General features: G+C 42.4%; 1 protein-coding gene across 3 annotated transcripts in view; it reads right to left on the bottom strand.

Moving 5' to 3' along the window:
- Positions 1–15,382, bottom strand: part of SLCO5A1 (solute carrier organic anion transporter family member 5A1) — a 160,022-nt gene that overhangs the window by 86,306 nt on the left and 58,334 nt on the right. For all 3 annotated transcript variants that reach the window (XM_032759602.2, XM_032759603.2, XM_058444088.1), the window contains one exon: positions 5,500–5,632. In XM_032759602.2, coding sequence (XP_032615493.1) covers positions 5,500–5,632 — 133 coding nt within the window. The remainder of the gene's footprint in view (positions 1–5,499; positions 5,633–15,382) is intronic.

Raw genomic sequence — 15,382 nt, 5'->3', positions numbered from 1 at the left:
GAGACAGGAGTTTGAGACCATCCTGGCCAACATGGTGAAACCCTGTCTCTACTAGAAATACAAAAATTAGCCGGGTGTGGTGGTGGACACCTGTAATCCCAGCTACTCGGGAGGCTGAGGCAGGAGAATCACTTGAACTCGGGAGGCGGATGTTGCAGTGAGCAGAGATCAGGCCACTGCACTCCACACTCCAGCCTGGGTGACAGAGCAAAACTTAAAAAAAAAAAAAAAAAAAAGAATGTATTGCCGCCCACTTAGCTGGCCTTCACAATACTTCACCAAGTATAAGGGTTACCAACAGAGACATTTAAACTTAGTCCTTGCCTTCAAGAACCTACAACCTGTTTATAAGCAAGCCAAAAATATAAGAAACAACCACTAAGAAATGCAAAATGTATATAATTAAATATCAGATTATATGGTACAGATTATGAGGGCTATCAAAATTCAGAGAGGGGAAATTAATGTGTATCGGAAAGCTTCCTAAGAAAAGCGGAACAGGAGCTATTAGACTGAGAATTCTGTCTTGAAATTCACCTGAGGTTGCCACGTTGCAGAGCACTAGGAAGCAAACACAGGGAGTAGAATGAAATTGTAGTGCTAGAGCCCTGGGCTTCTTGACTGCATGATGCCCCGTGGGGCAATTTCTCAGTCCCCTTTCAACCTTTCCTTAGCAATCAGAGGTCCCTGGCGCTCCCTAACAGGGTACCCACGTTCTAACTATGATTCCTCACCTCCAAACTCTGCCATTCAAGCTTCCAAGTTCATAAATGCTCAACACATTCCCATCAATTGTAACCAGAATGCAAGCAGCATCGGAAGTATTAATGCTGAATTCAATCAAGTAAGAATATAGATCCATTGCAAAGTGAAAATTCATTTTTTAAAATAATGTTTCTATTAAAGTGCTGTTATCAGCTGCTAAAGGTCACAGTTGAGAGAATGATTCCTACAATTAGTCATTAATAATTTAATGTGCTATTTTCAAAGACATTTAAAGTTACATCAAATGAAGATTTTAAGATAGTCAGTAAAGGGCTTTATTTTGAGAAGTTTGTTCAGGGCAGACTTCCAGCAATCTCAGTTATTCAGAATGTAATCACCAGTCCAGCGCCTGACACAGATTAGGTACTCAAAAAAATCTGCTGAATAAATAAATTGAAAGAGACAGTTTTAATTTTTAAAACGTCAGCTGGTTACGGCGGCTCACGCCTGTAATCCCAGCACTTTGGGAGGCCAAGATGGGTGGATCACCTGAGGTCAGCAGTTCAAGACCAGCCTGCCCAACATAGTGAAACCCCATCTCAACTAAAAATACAAAAATTAGCCAGGTATGGTGGCAAGTGCCTGTAATCCCAGCTACTCAGGAGGCTGAGGCAGGGGAATGGCTTGAACCCAGGAGGCGGAGGTTGCAGTGGGCCGAGACCTTGCCGTTGCACTCTAGCCTGGGCAACAAGAGTAAAACTCTGTCTCAAAAAAAATAAAAATAATTAAAAAGGTCATCTGTCTATAGAGAACATAGCTATGATAACGCCTGCCCCACCTTAGTACTTGGCTGCTTACGAGGTCCTTACCCATCAGGCACTGCTCACTTGCCTCTGGAGCCTCTCTCCACGAACTCTCCATTCCAGTCCCCTGAATCCCTGCAGCTCCCTGAGCTCTCACACTCTCTCCAGAAGAGGGCAGGCAGTGTAATGTAGGGGACAACTCATGGGCTGTGGCTTCAGGCAGACCTGGGTTTGTATCCTGTCTTTACCACTTGCTTACTATAGGATCCCGGGAAAACTATTTTGCTTTTCCAAATCAGCCTTCTTATCTACAAGAGGGGTATTAAATATGTTTGGGGATCATCAAAATTAAATAAGACAATGTTATGATGGATGTCATAATACATCTGTCCCCAAATTAGCAATCGGTTCATGATAGCTAGTTTTGTGTGGCTGGTTTGCTTTTTAATTAATTATTTATTTATTTTGATTTTTTTTCTTTAGAGACAGTGCCTCACTCTGTCGCCCAGGCTGGAGTGCAGTGGCACGATCAACTGCCCGAGTGGTGATCCTCCCACCTCAGCCTACCAAATAGCTGGGACTACAGGCACAGTGGCCAATTTTTTATTGTTTTGTAGAGAAGTGGGGGGTCTCACTATGTTGCCCAGGTTGGTCTTGACCTCCTGGGCTCAAGTGATCTGCCCGCCTCAGCCTCCCAAAGTGCTGGGATTATAAGCGTGAGCCACCGCACCCGGCATGTTTTTTACACAGCATTGCACTCAGCCTCCCTGCCCATCCCAGCCCCAGCCATTGACTTAAGATTATATGCAAACATTAAAAATGTACTCATAATAGCCCAAAGTGAAGGTGCATAACAGGAAGGGGAGAAATATAGCAAATAAACAAAAATAATATTAAAGTGTGGGGTCACTTCAAAGCAGAGCAAACCAACTCACATTATTCAACAGTCTCAGATAACATCGATACAACACATCATATAATAATGATGCTAAAGAGGACTCTGAGACAAGCTGAGACAAGAAAGCGTGCGGTACCTGTTGGAAAAAGACACATCAATAATAGCTACACTTGAAAAGCCAAGCTACCTAAATCCCTTTCATGAACCATGACTCAGAGACCATTCACTAAGGGGGCCAGTTAAGAGAATGAACTGAGAGCTCTGCTCTGGAGTCAGTTTCTTTTCCCAGCTCTCACTGACTCTGAGGCTTATGGAAAATTATTGAATTCCCTGAGCATCAATTTCCTCAGCTGCAAAATGCACATACCAGTGACTACCTGTGGTTGTTCCAAGGCTTAAATGAGAATGTTTGTAGAGCTTAGTATAATGCTTGAGATAAAATAAGCACCCAATACATTTCAGCATTATTCATTCATTCCTTCCTTCCTTCTCCCTTTCAGCATGTACCTATTGAAAACTTATCACTGCTGCCAGACATCGTATAAAATAACATTGCATCAAATAACTATGTCTTTGTTCAAGGTAGAAGTCTGTTACAAGTAGTTACTCAATAAAATTCAAATTCATGTTTAAATAGACCCTCATTATATATTTCTATATTGACAATCTTTATCATGTATAGAACTAACGTTGAGCCATTAAAAATGGATAAAATTACTTGACCACCGATTAAATACAAAGGACTGAATAGCTAACACATACTGTACAGCAGGAACAACTTACAGTGCTAGGCATGTAAACTCATTCATTCCTCACAATGACCCTATGATAATAAGTACCATAACTACCTTCTTTCATGGATTATAAAAACTGAGGCACAGAGTTACTTCCCCAAGGTCACATAGGTATTAGGTGGCAGACTAGGTTTTAAACCCAGGGGAATACGGCTTCAGGGTCTATACTCTTCATCTCTCAATTTTATTTATTTATTTATTATTTATTTATTTATTTTGAGATAGAGTCTCGCTCTGTCACTCAGGCTGGAGTACAATGGCACAATCTCAGCTCACTGCAACCTCCGCCTCCCAGGTTCAAGCGATTCTCCTGCCTCAGCATCTCGAGTAGCTGGGACTACAGGAATGCGCCACCACACCTGGATAATTTTTTTGTATTTTTAGTAGAGATGGAGGCTCGCCACATTAGCCAGGGTGATCTCGACCTCCTGACCTTCAAGTGATCCACCTGCCTCAGCCTCCCAAAGTGTTGGGATTACAGGCATGAGCCACCTTACCCGGCCCTCATCTCTCAATTTTGCTGCCAACTGGACTAACATCTCCTAAAAACAGTTCAAAAGACAGCATAAAGCACTGATAAGACTAAAGCTCCTGCCTGCCCTTCTTCTCTCTACCCGAGTTAGTTCTCCCCATCTTTCCCTCCAGATGTTTCCCTGTCACCGTGCCCTCCTTAAGGACCTCCAAATAGAACACAGAACATATGCTGGATGTTCATAAATAGAGTTAATTAATCTGGTTTTCTGACAATGAAAAAAGTCTCTACTCTGATTTATTTCAGAACTGGAAAGAAAACAGACAAGACCAAAAATTTCAGTATGAGTCAAGAACTTAAAACTCCTGTGTTATTTCCCTAACGCTGACAGGGGAACTCCTTTCTGTATGATTTAAAAATTCTACCAGACATAACACTTCCAGCTTCAAAGAGCATTACTTATGAAAATAGGAAGTGTGTATAACAATTAATAGGTTAGCTGCTTTGAAAATCAATAGTGTTGAACATTATTCCTACCAACCTCGGATTTATGATGTTATTATCACGTAATGAAACACAGAGAGAACAAAGTACTCTAAGACACTTTTTAGAAAGTAATTACTTTCTCCATGTGTGTCTATGTTCCAAAAAAAAGTGAGTGAGTAATTACTTGGCACATATCTTTTCTAGTACTGAAGTATTCTCTTTACTATAAAGTGAAAATGCCTTATCAAGGTATATATGTTGCTAATCCACATGAAATGAATTCAGGACACCAATATTTTCAGTTAGTGCTTGCAATTGTGAAAATTAACTTATCATGTTCAAGTTGAGGACTGCAAGAACTCAAATGCAACTCTGTTATTTGGATAAATAACATAACATCCAAAGTTGAAATTCTCATTCTGAGTCCTAAGCATTACTTATTTTGCAGGACAATTAAGTCCTAGCAAACGAGAAAGCAGCTAAACCTCTAGCACACGTGAAGAAACAAAATATTAGCAAGAAAAAAGGGTCACTGAGAGTGTGACAGTGGAAAAGCAGGACTGGCATTCCAGGCAGTGGGAGAGGGTTGTAAAGCACACACACAAATACAATAAGAAAGTGAAAACAAAGTATTTTTTTAAGGCACAGAAAAGATACTGAAACGTATGATTAAAGTCAGCAGGAAAGTCCCCACACAGCCACAGCAGTCCTTTTCCTTCACTCTGCTATAAAGGAAGCACCCCAATCCTAAAGAATGCGGATTAAGGCAGTGTCCCCAAACCCTCTGTAGAAGCTCCCTGCTATAAGAAGTGACCACACACGTTGTGGCCTTAGGCAACACAATGTGATTCATGTCACAATTCTGGAGGTCAGAAGTGTAAAATGGTTGAAAGGGCTGGAGGCTGGGGGAAGAACCCATTTCCTTGCTTTTCCAGCTTCTAGAGTCCACCTGCATTCTTTGCTCGCAGCCCCTTCCTCCATCTTCAAGGCACATCACTCCAACCTGTGCTTCAATCATCGAATCTCCTTCTCTGATTCTTGCCCTCTTGCCTCCCTCTTTCCTTTGATTACACTGGCCCCACCCAGGTCATCTAAAATAATCTCAAAGTCCTTAATCACATCTGCAAAGTCCCTTTTGCCATGTAAGATAACATATTCATAGGTTCTGGGGATTAGGATGTAGCTTTCTTTGGGATGTTATTATCCTGCCTGTCACCCCTTCCCAGGCACCTTTCAGCTATTTTTTGTCTCCCCATTGGAAAAATGTTAAATACAAGTGTACTATGACTTTAACCATTATTAGTAAGAAGTGAAATTTAAAAATTAGAAAACAGAACTTACCAGTTTCCAATGAAACGAGGGTCATTCTGGTCAAGGTGAACAGGATTTCTGGGATCAACATAAAAACCAATAAGAAGTCCACCTAATAAATATCCCACTGCAGGGCCAAGTGCTCCCATGACATACATGATGGCTGAGAAGACAGAAGGGGAAATGTGAACTACAGCGACGTTTGATTACATGTTAGGAGTTCTCTCATTTCACTCTCATACCATAGACATCTCACAGTTCAATCCAGTTAACTTCCAGAAATGGGGACCTTCGGAGATTTGTGTCCATGTTTACATCTTGGTTTTGAAGCTTGCCCTTTATTTACCCGTTGTCCTCCTAGAGCACAAGAATCATTGGGAGAGCTTTTTGGTGGCTTTTGTTTGGTTTTGTTTTGTTTGTTTGTTTCTTTTTTGAGACAGAGTCTCACTCTGTCACCCAGGCTGGAGTGCAGTGGAGCGATCTCAGCTCACTGCAAGCTCCACCTCCCAGGTTCATGCCATTCTCCTGCCTCAGCCTCCTGAGTAGCTGCGACTACAGGCGCCCGCCACCCCGCCCGGCTAATTTTTTGTATTTTTAGTAGAGACGGGGTTTCACTGTGTCAGCCAGGATGGTCTTGATCTCCTGACCTCGTGATCCGCCTGCCTCGGCCTCCCAAAGTGCCGGGATTACAGGCGTGAGTCACTGTGCCCGGCCCTGTTTTTTAATGTAAGTGTTCAGGCCCCACTCCAGAACCACTAAATTCTAATTTCTAGAAATACAGACCTAGGCTAGTTAATGAGGCAGTCACTGAATAACCAAGAGAAGATTTTTTTTATGTCTAAGATAAGGAAAAAAAAAGAAAAAAGTAGGTGTCACTTGTCATAGCTAGAAGATTCTAGCAGGATGAAGGAATTCAAGGCCAGATTTTGCTATAAGGCTGGATTCAGCTGAATTGACAAAACTGTTTAAGTGTCCTCAAATTGCTAATATTTTTTCAAACCACCATGTTATAATTAAATAAGATGTTACAATGCATTTGGTTTACCGTTAATTGAAGTATCTTATTCAAATATGAATAAATCTGCCTAAATGGCATGGGTCAAAAGTTCCAAATGGAAAGCACCAACCACAGATGAACCAGAAAATAATTTTTTAAAGCACATGCCCAAGGGGGGTGGGGAGAGTATGTCTCACTGTCAGTGGATCAAAAAGGTTGTCACTGTATCCAAAAAACTTGCCATCAAAATGGGTGTATAGGCCGGGCACGGTGGCTCACACCTGTAATCCCAACACTTTGAGAGGCCAAGGCTGGTGGATCACCTGAGGTCAGGAGCTCGAGAGCAGCCTGGCCAACATGGTGAAACCTCATCTCTACTAAAAATACAAAATTAGCCGGATGTGGTGGCACATGCCTGTAATCCTAGCTACTTGAGAGGCTGAGGCAGGAGAATCGCTTGAACCTGGGAGGTGGAGGTTGCAGAGAGCCAAGATGATGCCTTCACTCTCCAGTCTGGGCAACAGAGCAAAACTCCATCTCAAAAAAAAAAAAAAAAAAAAAAAACAGGCCAGGCGCAGTGGCTCACGCCTGTAATCCCAGAACTTTGGGAGGCTGAGGCAGGTGGATCACTTGAGGTTAGGAGTTCAAGACCAGCCTGGCCAACATGGTGAAACCCCATTTCTACTAAAAATACAAAAATCAGCTGGGCATGATGATGTGCACCTGTAATCCCAGCTATGCGGGAGGCTGAGGTGGGAAAATCACTTGAACCTGGTAGCCAGAGATTGCAGTGAGGCGAGATCACACCACTGCACTCCAGGCTGGGTAACAGAGCAAGACTCCAAAAAAAAAAAAAAAAAGGGTGTATAGCAAACAAAAACAAATTCATTAGCATTCCTTTAATTTTTTATTTTTCAATTTTCACTTTCATAATTTAAAATTATAAAACAAGTAATATTTTGTCAATTTTAAAATTTTAAGATAGGATATGGAATTCCTTGAGAATCATAGAAAAATCTAGCCACATTCCAAACCTAATTTTTTCCTATTTGAACTCAGTTATTTGGGGACAAATCAATAAACACTTTTTTTTTTTTTTTGAGACGGATTCTCTGTTGCCCAGGCTGGAATGCAGTGGTGTGATCTTGGCTCACTGCAACCTCCGCTGCCCCGGTTCAAGCGATTCTCTTGCCTCAGCCTCCCCAGTAGCTGGGATTACAGGCGCCTGCCATCACACCGGGCTAATTTTTGTATTTTTAGTAGAGACAGGGTTTCACCATGTTGGCCATGCTGGTCTCGAACTCCTGACCTCGTGATCCACCCACCCCGGCCTCCCAAAGTGCTGAGATTACAGACGTGAGTCACCACACTCAGCCAATAACCACTTTTAAGGCACTGTTGTGTACAAGGCCTGGTAACAAACTCAGATGTTAAATGTTCCTCATTTCCAGTGTCATCATACGTGGTTAGCCACTGAGTACATAAGGAAGCTTTGCCATATCCTTTAAAGTTACCAGAAAGCAAACTGGAATAATTAGAATGGCTTCACCTTACTTTATCATTCACACCTAAATACACTTTGAATGATTTTGTACTTCCTGTTACTTTTAACCACAAACAGCAAGACAGTAATTTAACACCTGCTCTCACTTTTCACACTATTTCAAAAGAGAAAGCACAGTGTTTATTTTACAGAATCATCTGCTCATAACAATAAGACATTAAGTTCTTTGACTCTCCATCTGTGTTTGGAAATGGAGAATGGAGGCAGAGCCACAAGTAATTCGTACTTTTTCAGAAGCACGCTTCTCATCAATAAAAATAGAATTTTGATAAAGATCTTGTTAATCTCTTTGTTTATAGCCTAGACTGTAACTCAAGAATAGAAAGTACTTTTTCTGTTATAGGTACTCCCATATGCATATGAAGATAACACTTATGTTTACACCTCCAGACAAACCGGCATCATTTACAACTTAAAACTGTAATGAGGCCAAAATGTGACATGAATCATTCTCCCAAAATAGTTCTTCTGGCACGAAAGAGGCTATCTTACAAACACAGACAGGGAAAAGGGTATTTCCGCCATAGCGTTTATGCCAGGGGCACCTGAGTGCAACATCTCGGAGTGGCAAGCGGGATTGTGCAGGATGTATACTGGCCAGGCACACAATATCCAGTGAGAGGAAAATTCATTAAATAGCATTCACCAAAAAAACCCTTAACTACCCCCTAAAATATACATAAAGCTTTTTAAAATTCGGAAAGGTAACCAGAAACATTTATTTCTATTATATAGCAAGCAAGTCCAGTGGAATCACTCCCATATATATCTGTGTGCCTGTGTGTATATATAGGTATGTATATGTGTGCCTGTGTGTGTATGTATATGTATGTATATGTGTGCCTGTGTGTGTATGTATATGTATGTGTGCCTGTGTGTATACAGATACATATATATACACACACACACAGGCACACATATACATACATATACAACTACATATACGTGTATATGTGTATATATTACCGTATATTGCAGTTATATATGAATACATATACATATATAACTGTATATTACAGTTATATAAGAATGTGTGTATATGCATGTTACTCTGTATGTGTATTTTATATATATACACACACACACAGAGGCACATATACATATGTAATTCTTGACCTGGTCCCATTTAGTAAATAAGTCATTCTCTGGGAAGAAGTATTTCTGGCTAGAAGAAGCCTTTCTGGCTACTGCACTAACATTAGTGGATTAACCAATGGTTCTCATTTAGAGCTTATAAGAGAAGTAAATTGTTGAAGCAAACCCGTACCACTCAACTCTCCCAGTCGAAAACTCTCAGTCATTCCTACTGACTGAAGGTAAAGGTCTAAACTGGCCTACCTGGAGTTCAAGTGCAGGACAAACCGGCCTCCTGCTACCATTCTATCTTAAAACTGTATGATCTAAAGCCTGTACTCCAGGCCCCATGCTCAGCACAGGCCTAGGTGGAACCAGGTCCCTTCCTTTGCTGACCTCACCATACTCTGCCTGGGCCTTTCCAACTCTCTGGATCCTACCTATTCTTCAAGGTCCAACCAAGTCCAGCCCTGACTGTCCTCCTCTAAGTGGCCTCTCTCCTCAGAATCCCTGTAGACTCTTCTTTGTCTCTTCTAGCAGCCCTCACACTCCATCATGCATCTCTAGAAGTAAAAGGTTTTAAGCATTTATCTCAAATGGAAGTGTTTTCTGTGTAACGCGTAGGTACTATTAGTCTCTCTCTCACAGCTGACTTCGAATGCATCAGTAAATCCTGTTGGTTCTCCCATCAAATTATATCTAGCATCCAGCCCCTTCTCCTCACCTCCATAGCTAATACTCTGGTCCAGGCTCATCTGGAAAACTGCCCTAGGCCTTCCAGCTGGTCTCCTGGCTTCTGCCCTTACTTCCCTACAGTGTATTTCCACACAGCAGCCTTAATATCCTCTAGAAACATGAGCCAGATCATGTCACTTCTTGGCTCACACCCCCCAGTGCCTTCCCGTCCCACTCACAGCATGAAACCCACGTGTAGCTACAGGGACCTGCTGACACATTGGCACCCGCTGCTTTGTCTCCCCGCTTCATCTCTCATCACTCCCTGTTCCCTGGGCTCCAGTCACACTGGTCTCCTCGTTCTTTAGCCTTCCAGGCACATCTCCACCTTAGGGTCTTAGCAGTTGCTCTGTGTGCACATGTGTGTGTGTGTGTATGCATGCGTGTGTGTGTGCGTGTATGCATGTGTGTGTATGCATGCGTGTGTGTATGCATGTGTGTGTGCATGTATGCATGTGTGTGTGCGTGCATGCATGTGTGTGTGTGCGTGTATGCATGTGTGTGTGCGTGTGTATGCATGTGTGTGTGCGTGCATGCATGCGTGTGTGTATGCATGTGTGTGCGCATGTATGCATGTGTGTGTATGTATGCATGCGTGTGTGTATGCATGCGTGTGTGTGTGCGTATGCATGTGTGTGTGCGTGTATGCATGCGTGTGTGTGTGCGTGTATGCATGTGTGTGTGTGTGCGTGTTTTGGATGCTCTTCCGCCACGTGGCCACACGGTTCCTTCACTCACTCCCTCCAGGTAGTTACTCAAACGGTTCCTTCTCACTGATGCCTGACATGACCACCTCATCTAAAAATTAAAGACTCTTTGACCAATTCTTACCACCCCTCTTCCTGCTTTATTTTTCTCCTTAGTATATATTGCCACCTAACACTACATATTTCCTTTGTCCATCTTGTTTATCATCTGTCTTCCCCAACTGGAACATAAGCTCCTCAAGAGATGCTGGTCAGTGGTGCTCACTGCTGTGTCCCCAGTGCCCCGTGCGTGAAGGAGGCACACAGCCCTCTGCACTCACATGCTCGTTACTCTCTCTGCTCCCATTCAGCCAGTGAACGCTCTACTGTCATGAACAACAGTAGATGTCATGATGAAACTCTTCCTCAGTGTACACCAGCTCCTGACATCTTAGCTAATAACAGCAGATAGCAACCCATATTTCATGCAGTGAACTTGATAAATTTCATGTTTTTTGACTGTGTCCCAACAGATCTGATTACACCGTCATTGGTTTCCTCTCTTGGTGAAGAACTTGGAAGTTTGGGCTATTCAATGAACCAGTAATATAAATATAAATAGAAGTCCCAATCTGTCCTTCCTGCACCCCATTGGATTATCTTACAGGCAATGGAGTGCCCACTCCCCTCTGAGAGCACGCTAAATCATTCCATTCATCTGAGATTAAATGTGACCTACTTTTTATTTCTATTTATCCTGTCAAATATTTATATCTTATCTTTTCAAGAAACTCTGCATCCTTGACAGCAGGAATCACATCCTACATAGTACTACATAGTGGATAAAGCACAGACTCCAAAATCATGTGTTCAAATCTCAGCTCCAATTCTCAACAATCTTAGGACCTCGAGCAAGTTGCTTAAGCTCTCTGAGCCCGTTTCCTCATCTGTAAAGCTGAGATGGTAGAAGTATTTATTCACAGGGTTATCATAGGCATGAAAGGAGTTAATACCTGTAAAGGGTGTGGAATGCCTGGCACACAGGCTATATAAGAATAAGCTGTTTTAGACCACGCATGGTGGCTCATGCCTGTAATCCCAGCACTTTGGGAGGCCAAGGCAGGCTGATCATGAGGTCAGGAGTTCGAGACTAGCCTGACCAACATGGTGAAACCCCATCTCTACTAAAAATACAAAAATTAGTCAGGCATGGTGGCAGGCGCCTGTAGTCCCAGCTATTCAAGAGGCTGAGGCAGGACAATCACTTGAACCCAAGAGGCAGAGGTTGCAGTGAGCCAAGATTGTGCCATTGCACTCCAGCCTGGGTGACAGAGCGAGACTCCATCTCAAAAAAAAAAAAAAAAAAAAGAGAATAAGCTGTTTTAGGTGTCCCATGCCTGTAATCCCAGCACTTTGGGAGGCCGAGGCAGGCTGATTGCTTGAGCTGAGGAGCTCAAGACCAGCCTGGGCAACATGGCAAAACCCCATCTCTACCAAAAATACAAATATTAGCCAGGCATGGTGGCATGCACCTGTAGTCCCAGCTACTTGGGAGGCGGAAGTGGGAGGATCACCTGAGTTTGGGAGGTCAAGGCTGCATGAGTCATGATCATGCCACTGCACTCCAGCCTGTGCAACAGAGTAAGACCTTGCCTCTTTGGACATGGGAGGCATTCAACATGAATTTTTTATGGATTGATTACATATCATGATCAAAAGAATGACCATGACCCTTATTTCTTATCCTATGTCTCTGGTTGCTCATTTGTCTGGATGTACCTCCTCCCAACCTTGGCAAGATGAACAGGTTACACATCAAAGGAATGCCCATCACTTGCCCATAGTCACAGACTTAGACTGTATTGGCCATCTCAGGCTGCCATGACAAAATGCCACATGCTGGGTGGCTTAAGAAACTGACACTGATTTCCTCAGTTTAAGAGGGTGGAGTCTAAGATCAAGGTGCCATCGGCACTGGCTTCTGAGGAGGCCTCTCTTCCTGGCTTGTGGATGGCTACCTTCTTGCTGCATCCTCACCTGGCCTCTCTCTACATGAGCAGGAAGAGAGCGTTCTGGTGTCTCTTCCTCTTCTTATAAAGACCTCATATATTAGGGACCAGGCACATGACCTCATCTCGCCTGAACAACTTCCCTAAAGGCTCCCTCTCCACATACAATCACACTGGGGGTCAAGGCTTTGACATATGAATCCTTGGGGGACACAATTCAGTCCCTAGCAGATACCGACCCATCTAAAGTCGTATCATTCCTCTTTCCCTTCTCTTGCTATTACTTCACTGCTCATCTAACATGTCTGTCCTCACCTTGACCACAGCCTGCCTCCCTTGGCCTTGGACATGATTTCTCTGCTGACTGTGTTTCCACCTCGTTCACTCAGTCAGCACATTGACATCTTCTGGTACCATCCCTTCAAGCTTGACTGAGTCCCCAGAGTCTGCTGTCTATGTGCTGGTTGCATGGTCATTCTTTCTCCAGAACATCCTGTGTACACTTGACCTAGAGCTAGCTCGGTGACCCACATGGGCTACACTCCCCATCCTTGAAAGCCCAGTGCTTCACTGAGGACTCGCCTGACCCACACAGGCCATAGGAATGTCTGTCCTAGGTGCTCACATCAAGTATTATCTGCACTGCCCACTTTATTATGTTGTGTATTATCACTACACACCCATTCATCAATTTTTTCATCTTTCCAGCTAGGTTAGACAGACTTTGAGGGCAGGCAACATGAATCACACTTTTCTGAATCTGCCCCAAAACCTAAAATACTGAACTATTGACATAGGAAGCACTGAAGTGAACATCAGATCAGACCCCAGCCCCCACACCTGTGCCATGTCAAAAGTTACTCTCTCTGAGCCCTAATAAGATTATGCATATAACCTGCTTAATATAATAAACATAGAAGAAATATTAAGTTGGATTTTTATGTTGAATAATTACCTATTAATTCTGTAATAATTATTATTAAATATTAATTTTATATAGATCACATACATACATTATTTAATACATGACATACTTAACACCTTTAGGTTATCTTAGTAAGTTATCTCTTCTGGATTCATTATTTTTGATCCAGGAACTGGTTTTTGTGACAGGCTGGGGAGATGGGAGTTGGGAAAGTGAACATCTGGCCTTTCTTTCCTTGCAGAAGGGCCAGTGTAGGGTATCTTTCTGGAGTTGAACACGTGTGTGTCTATGCCTGTTGCTATAATTATTTTAAATTAAACTTTAGGGTTTTTCCTAATGATTACTAAATATAAGATGGATTTATTTAGGGAGAACTCTCAAGAGCACAAAAAATAATTTTTAAAATATCACCATAATCTCCACTACCCAAATAATACCATAGTAACAATAACAATAGTAATAAATATTTCATACTATTCATATATTCATCTACTGTATAAACTTTTTAAATAGTTAGAATTACACAGTAATTATTGTTCTATAATTATGTTTTTTCATGTAACTATCTCAAGCTTTTTCTATGTCAATTAATATTCTTCTATAACATTTGCTATGTCTAAATGGTGCCTCATCGAGTGGTTATCTCATACTTCGTAGCCAATCCCCTATGGACGCCAGCTTTATGCTGTTACAAATATCTAGCTGAGATTATTGATCTGAAGATTGTATGGCTTATTTGAAGCTTTATTATGCATATGCTGCAAAGAACCAGATCCGGGCCGGGCACCGTATCCCACACCTGTAATCCCAATACTTTGGGAAGCCGAAGTGGGAGGATCACTTGAGCCCATGAGTTCAAGACTAGCCAGGGCAATATAGTGAGACCCCATCTTTATTATTTTATAATTAATTAATTGGTTAATTAAATTTTTTTAATGAAGCAGATCCCAACATAAAGATTGCGACATCCACCCACATATACACACCCCGCCCCTGCCGCAAATCCATTCCCAGCTCAGCTGTGTACTTTCGTGGAGTTAAGAAGCCACTTATGCTGGGAAGGGTTTCTGATCTTTTCAGACCCTTCCAAAAAGGTCACCTTCAAGGGGAAGCCAGCTCTCCATCTCACCCTGGCCTTGGACATCACAGCTGCCTCAGCTGAGAGGTGGCTCTCAAGAAGCCTGGCCCTGCCACAGCTTCCTAGCTGCCTCCTCACTGCCCCCGCCAGTGTTTCCTGCACTGATCTGCCCCAAGCTCCTGGACCTTCAGAACTCGTGTTTCATTTTCTTCTTAAATTACTCTTCCCTTTATTCTATGATCACTTCTGCTTTTGACATTAAAGCACATTAACTGCTATTTTTAATCCCATTTACCATCACATTTTTAACTTTCCCCTGCAGATTTAACCTTTCTTATACTCTAATCTCTCTTTCACTTTTAGCTTTTGATCTTACTTTATTCTATTTTAGATGGAGTTACACTCTTGTCACCCAGGCTGGAGTGCAGTGGTACTACCTTGGCTCACTGTAACCTCCACCTCCCGGGTTCAAGCGATTCTCCTGCCTCAGCCTCCTGAGTAGCTGGGATCACAGGTGCCCACCACCATGCCCGGCTAATTTTGTATTTTTAGTAGAGAGGGGGTTTCACCATGTTGGCCAGGCTGGTCTTGAACTTCTGACCTCAAGTGATCTGCCCACCTCACCCTCCCAAAGTCCTGGGATTACAGGTGTGAACCACCACGCCCCACCTGATCTTACATTATTTTAAATGTATTTTATCTTTTAAAACATTTCATGGGGTGTTATATTTTAAAAATCAACTTTCATGCTTTTCTTTTAAATGTGTTATTACTGTCTCTCATACTTTTAAGTTTGCCTACTTTTTTAGTGCTGTTTGTATTAGGCTAAATTTATTTGTAGCAAT

This window comes from Hylobates moloch, unplaced genomic scaffold (assembly GCF_009828535.3).
Source record: "Hylobates moloch isolate HMO894 unplaced genomic scaffold, HMol_V3 SCAFFOLD_9, whole genome shotgun sequence".
In the NCBI taxonomy this organism is placed as follows: domain Eukaryota; kingdom Metazoa; phylum Chordata; class Mammalia; order Primates; family Hylobatidae; genus Hylobates; species Hylobates moloch.
This window is presented reverse-complemented; position numbering and strand designations above follow the sequence as displayed.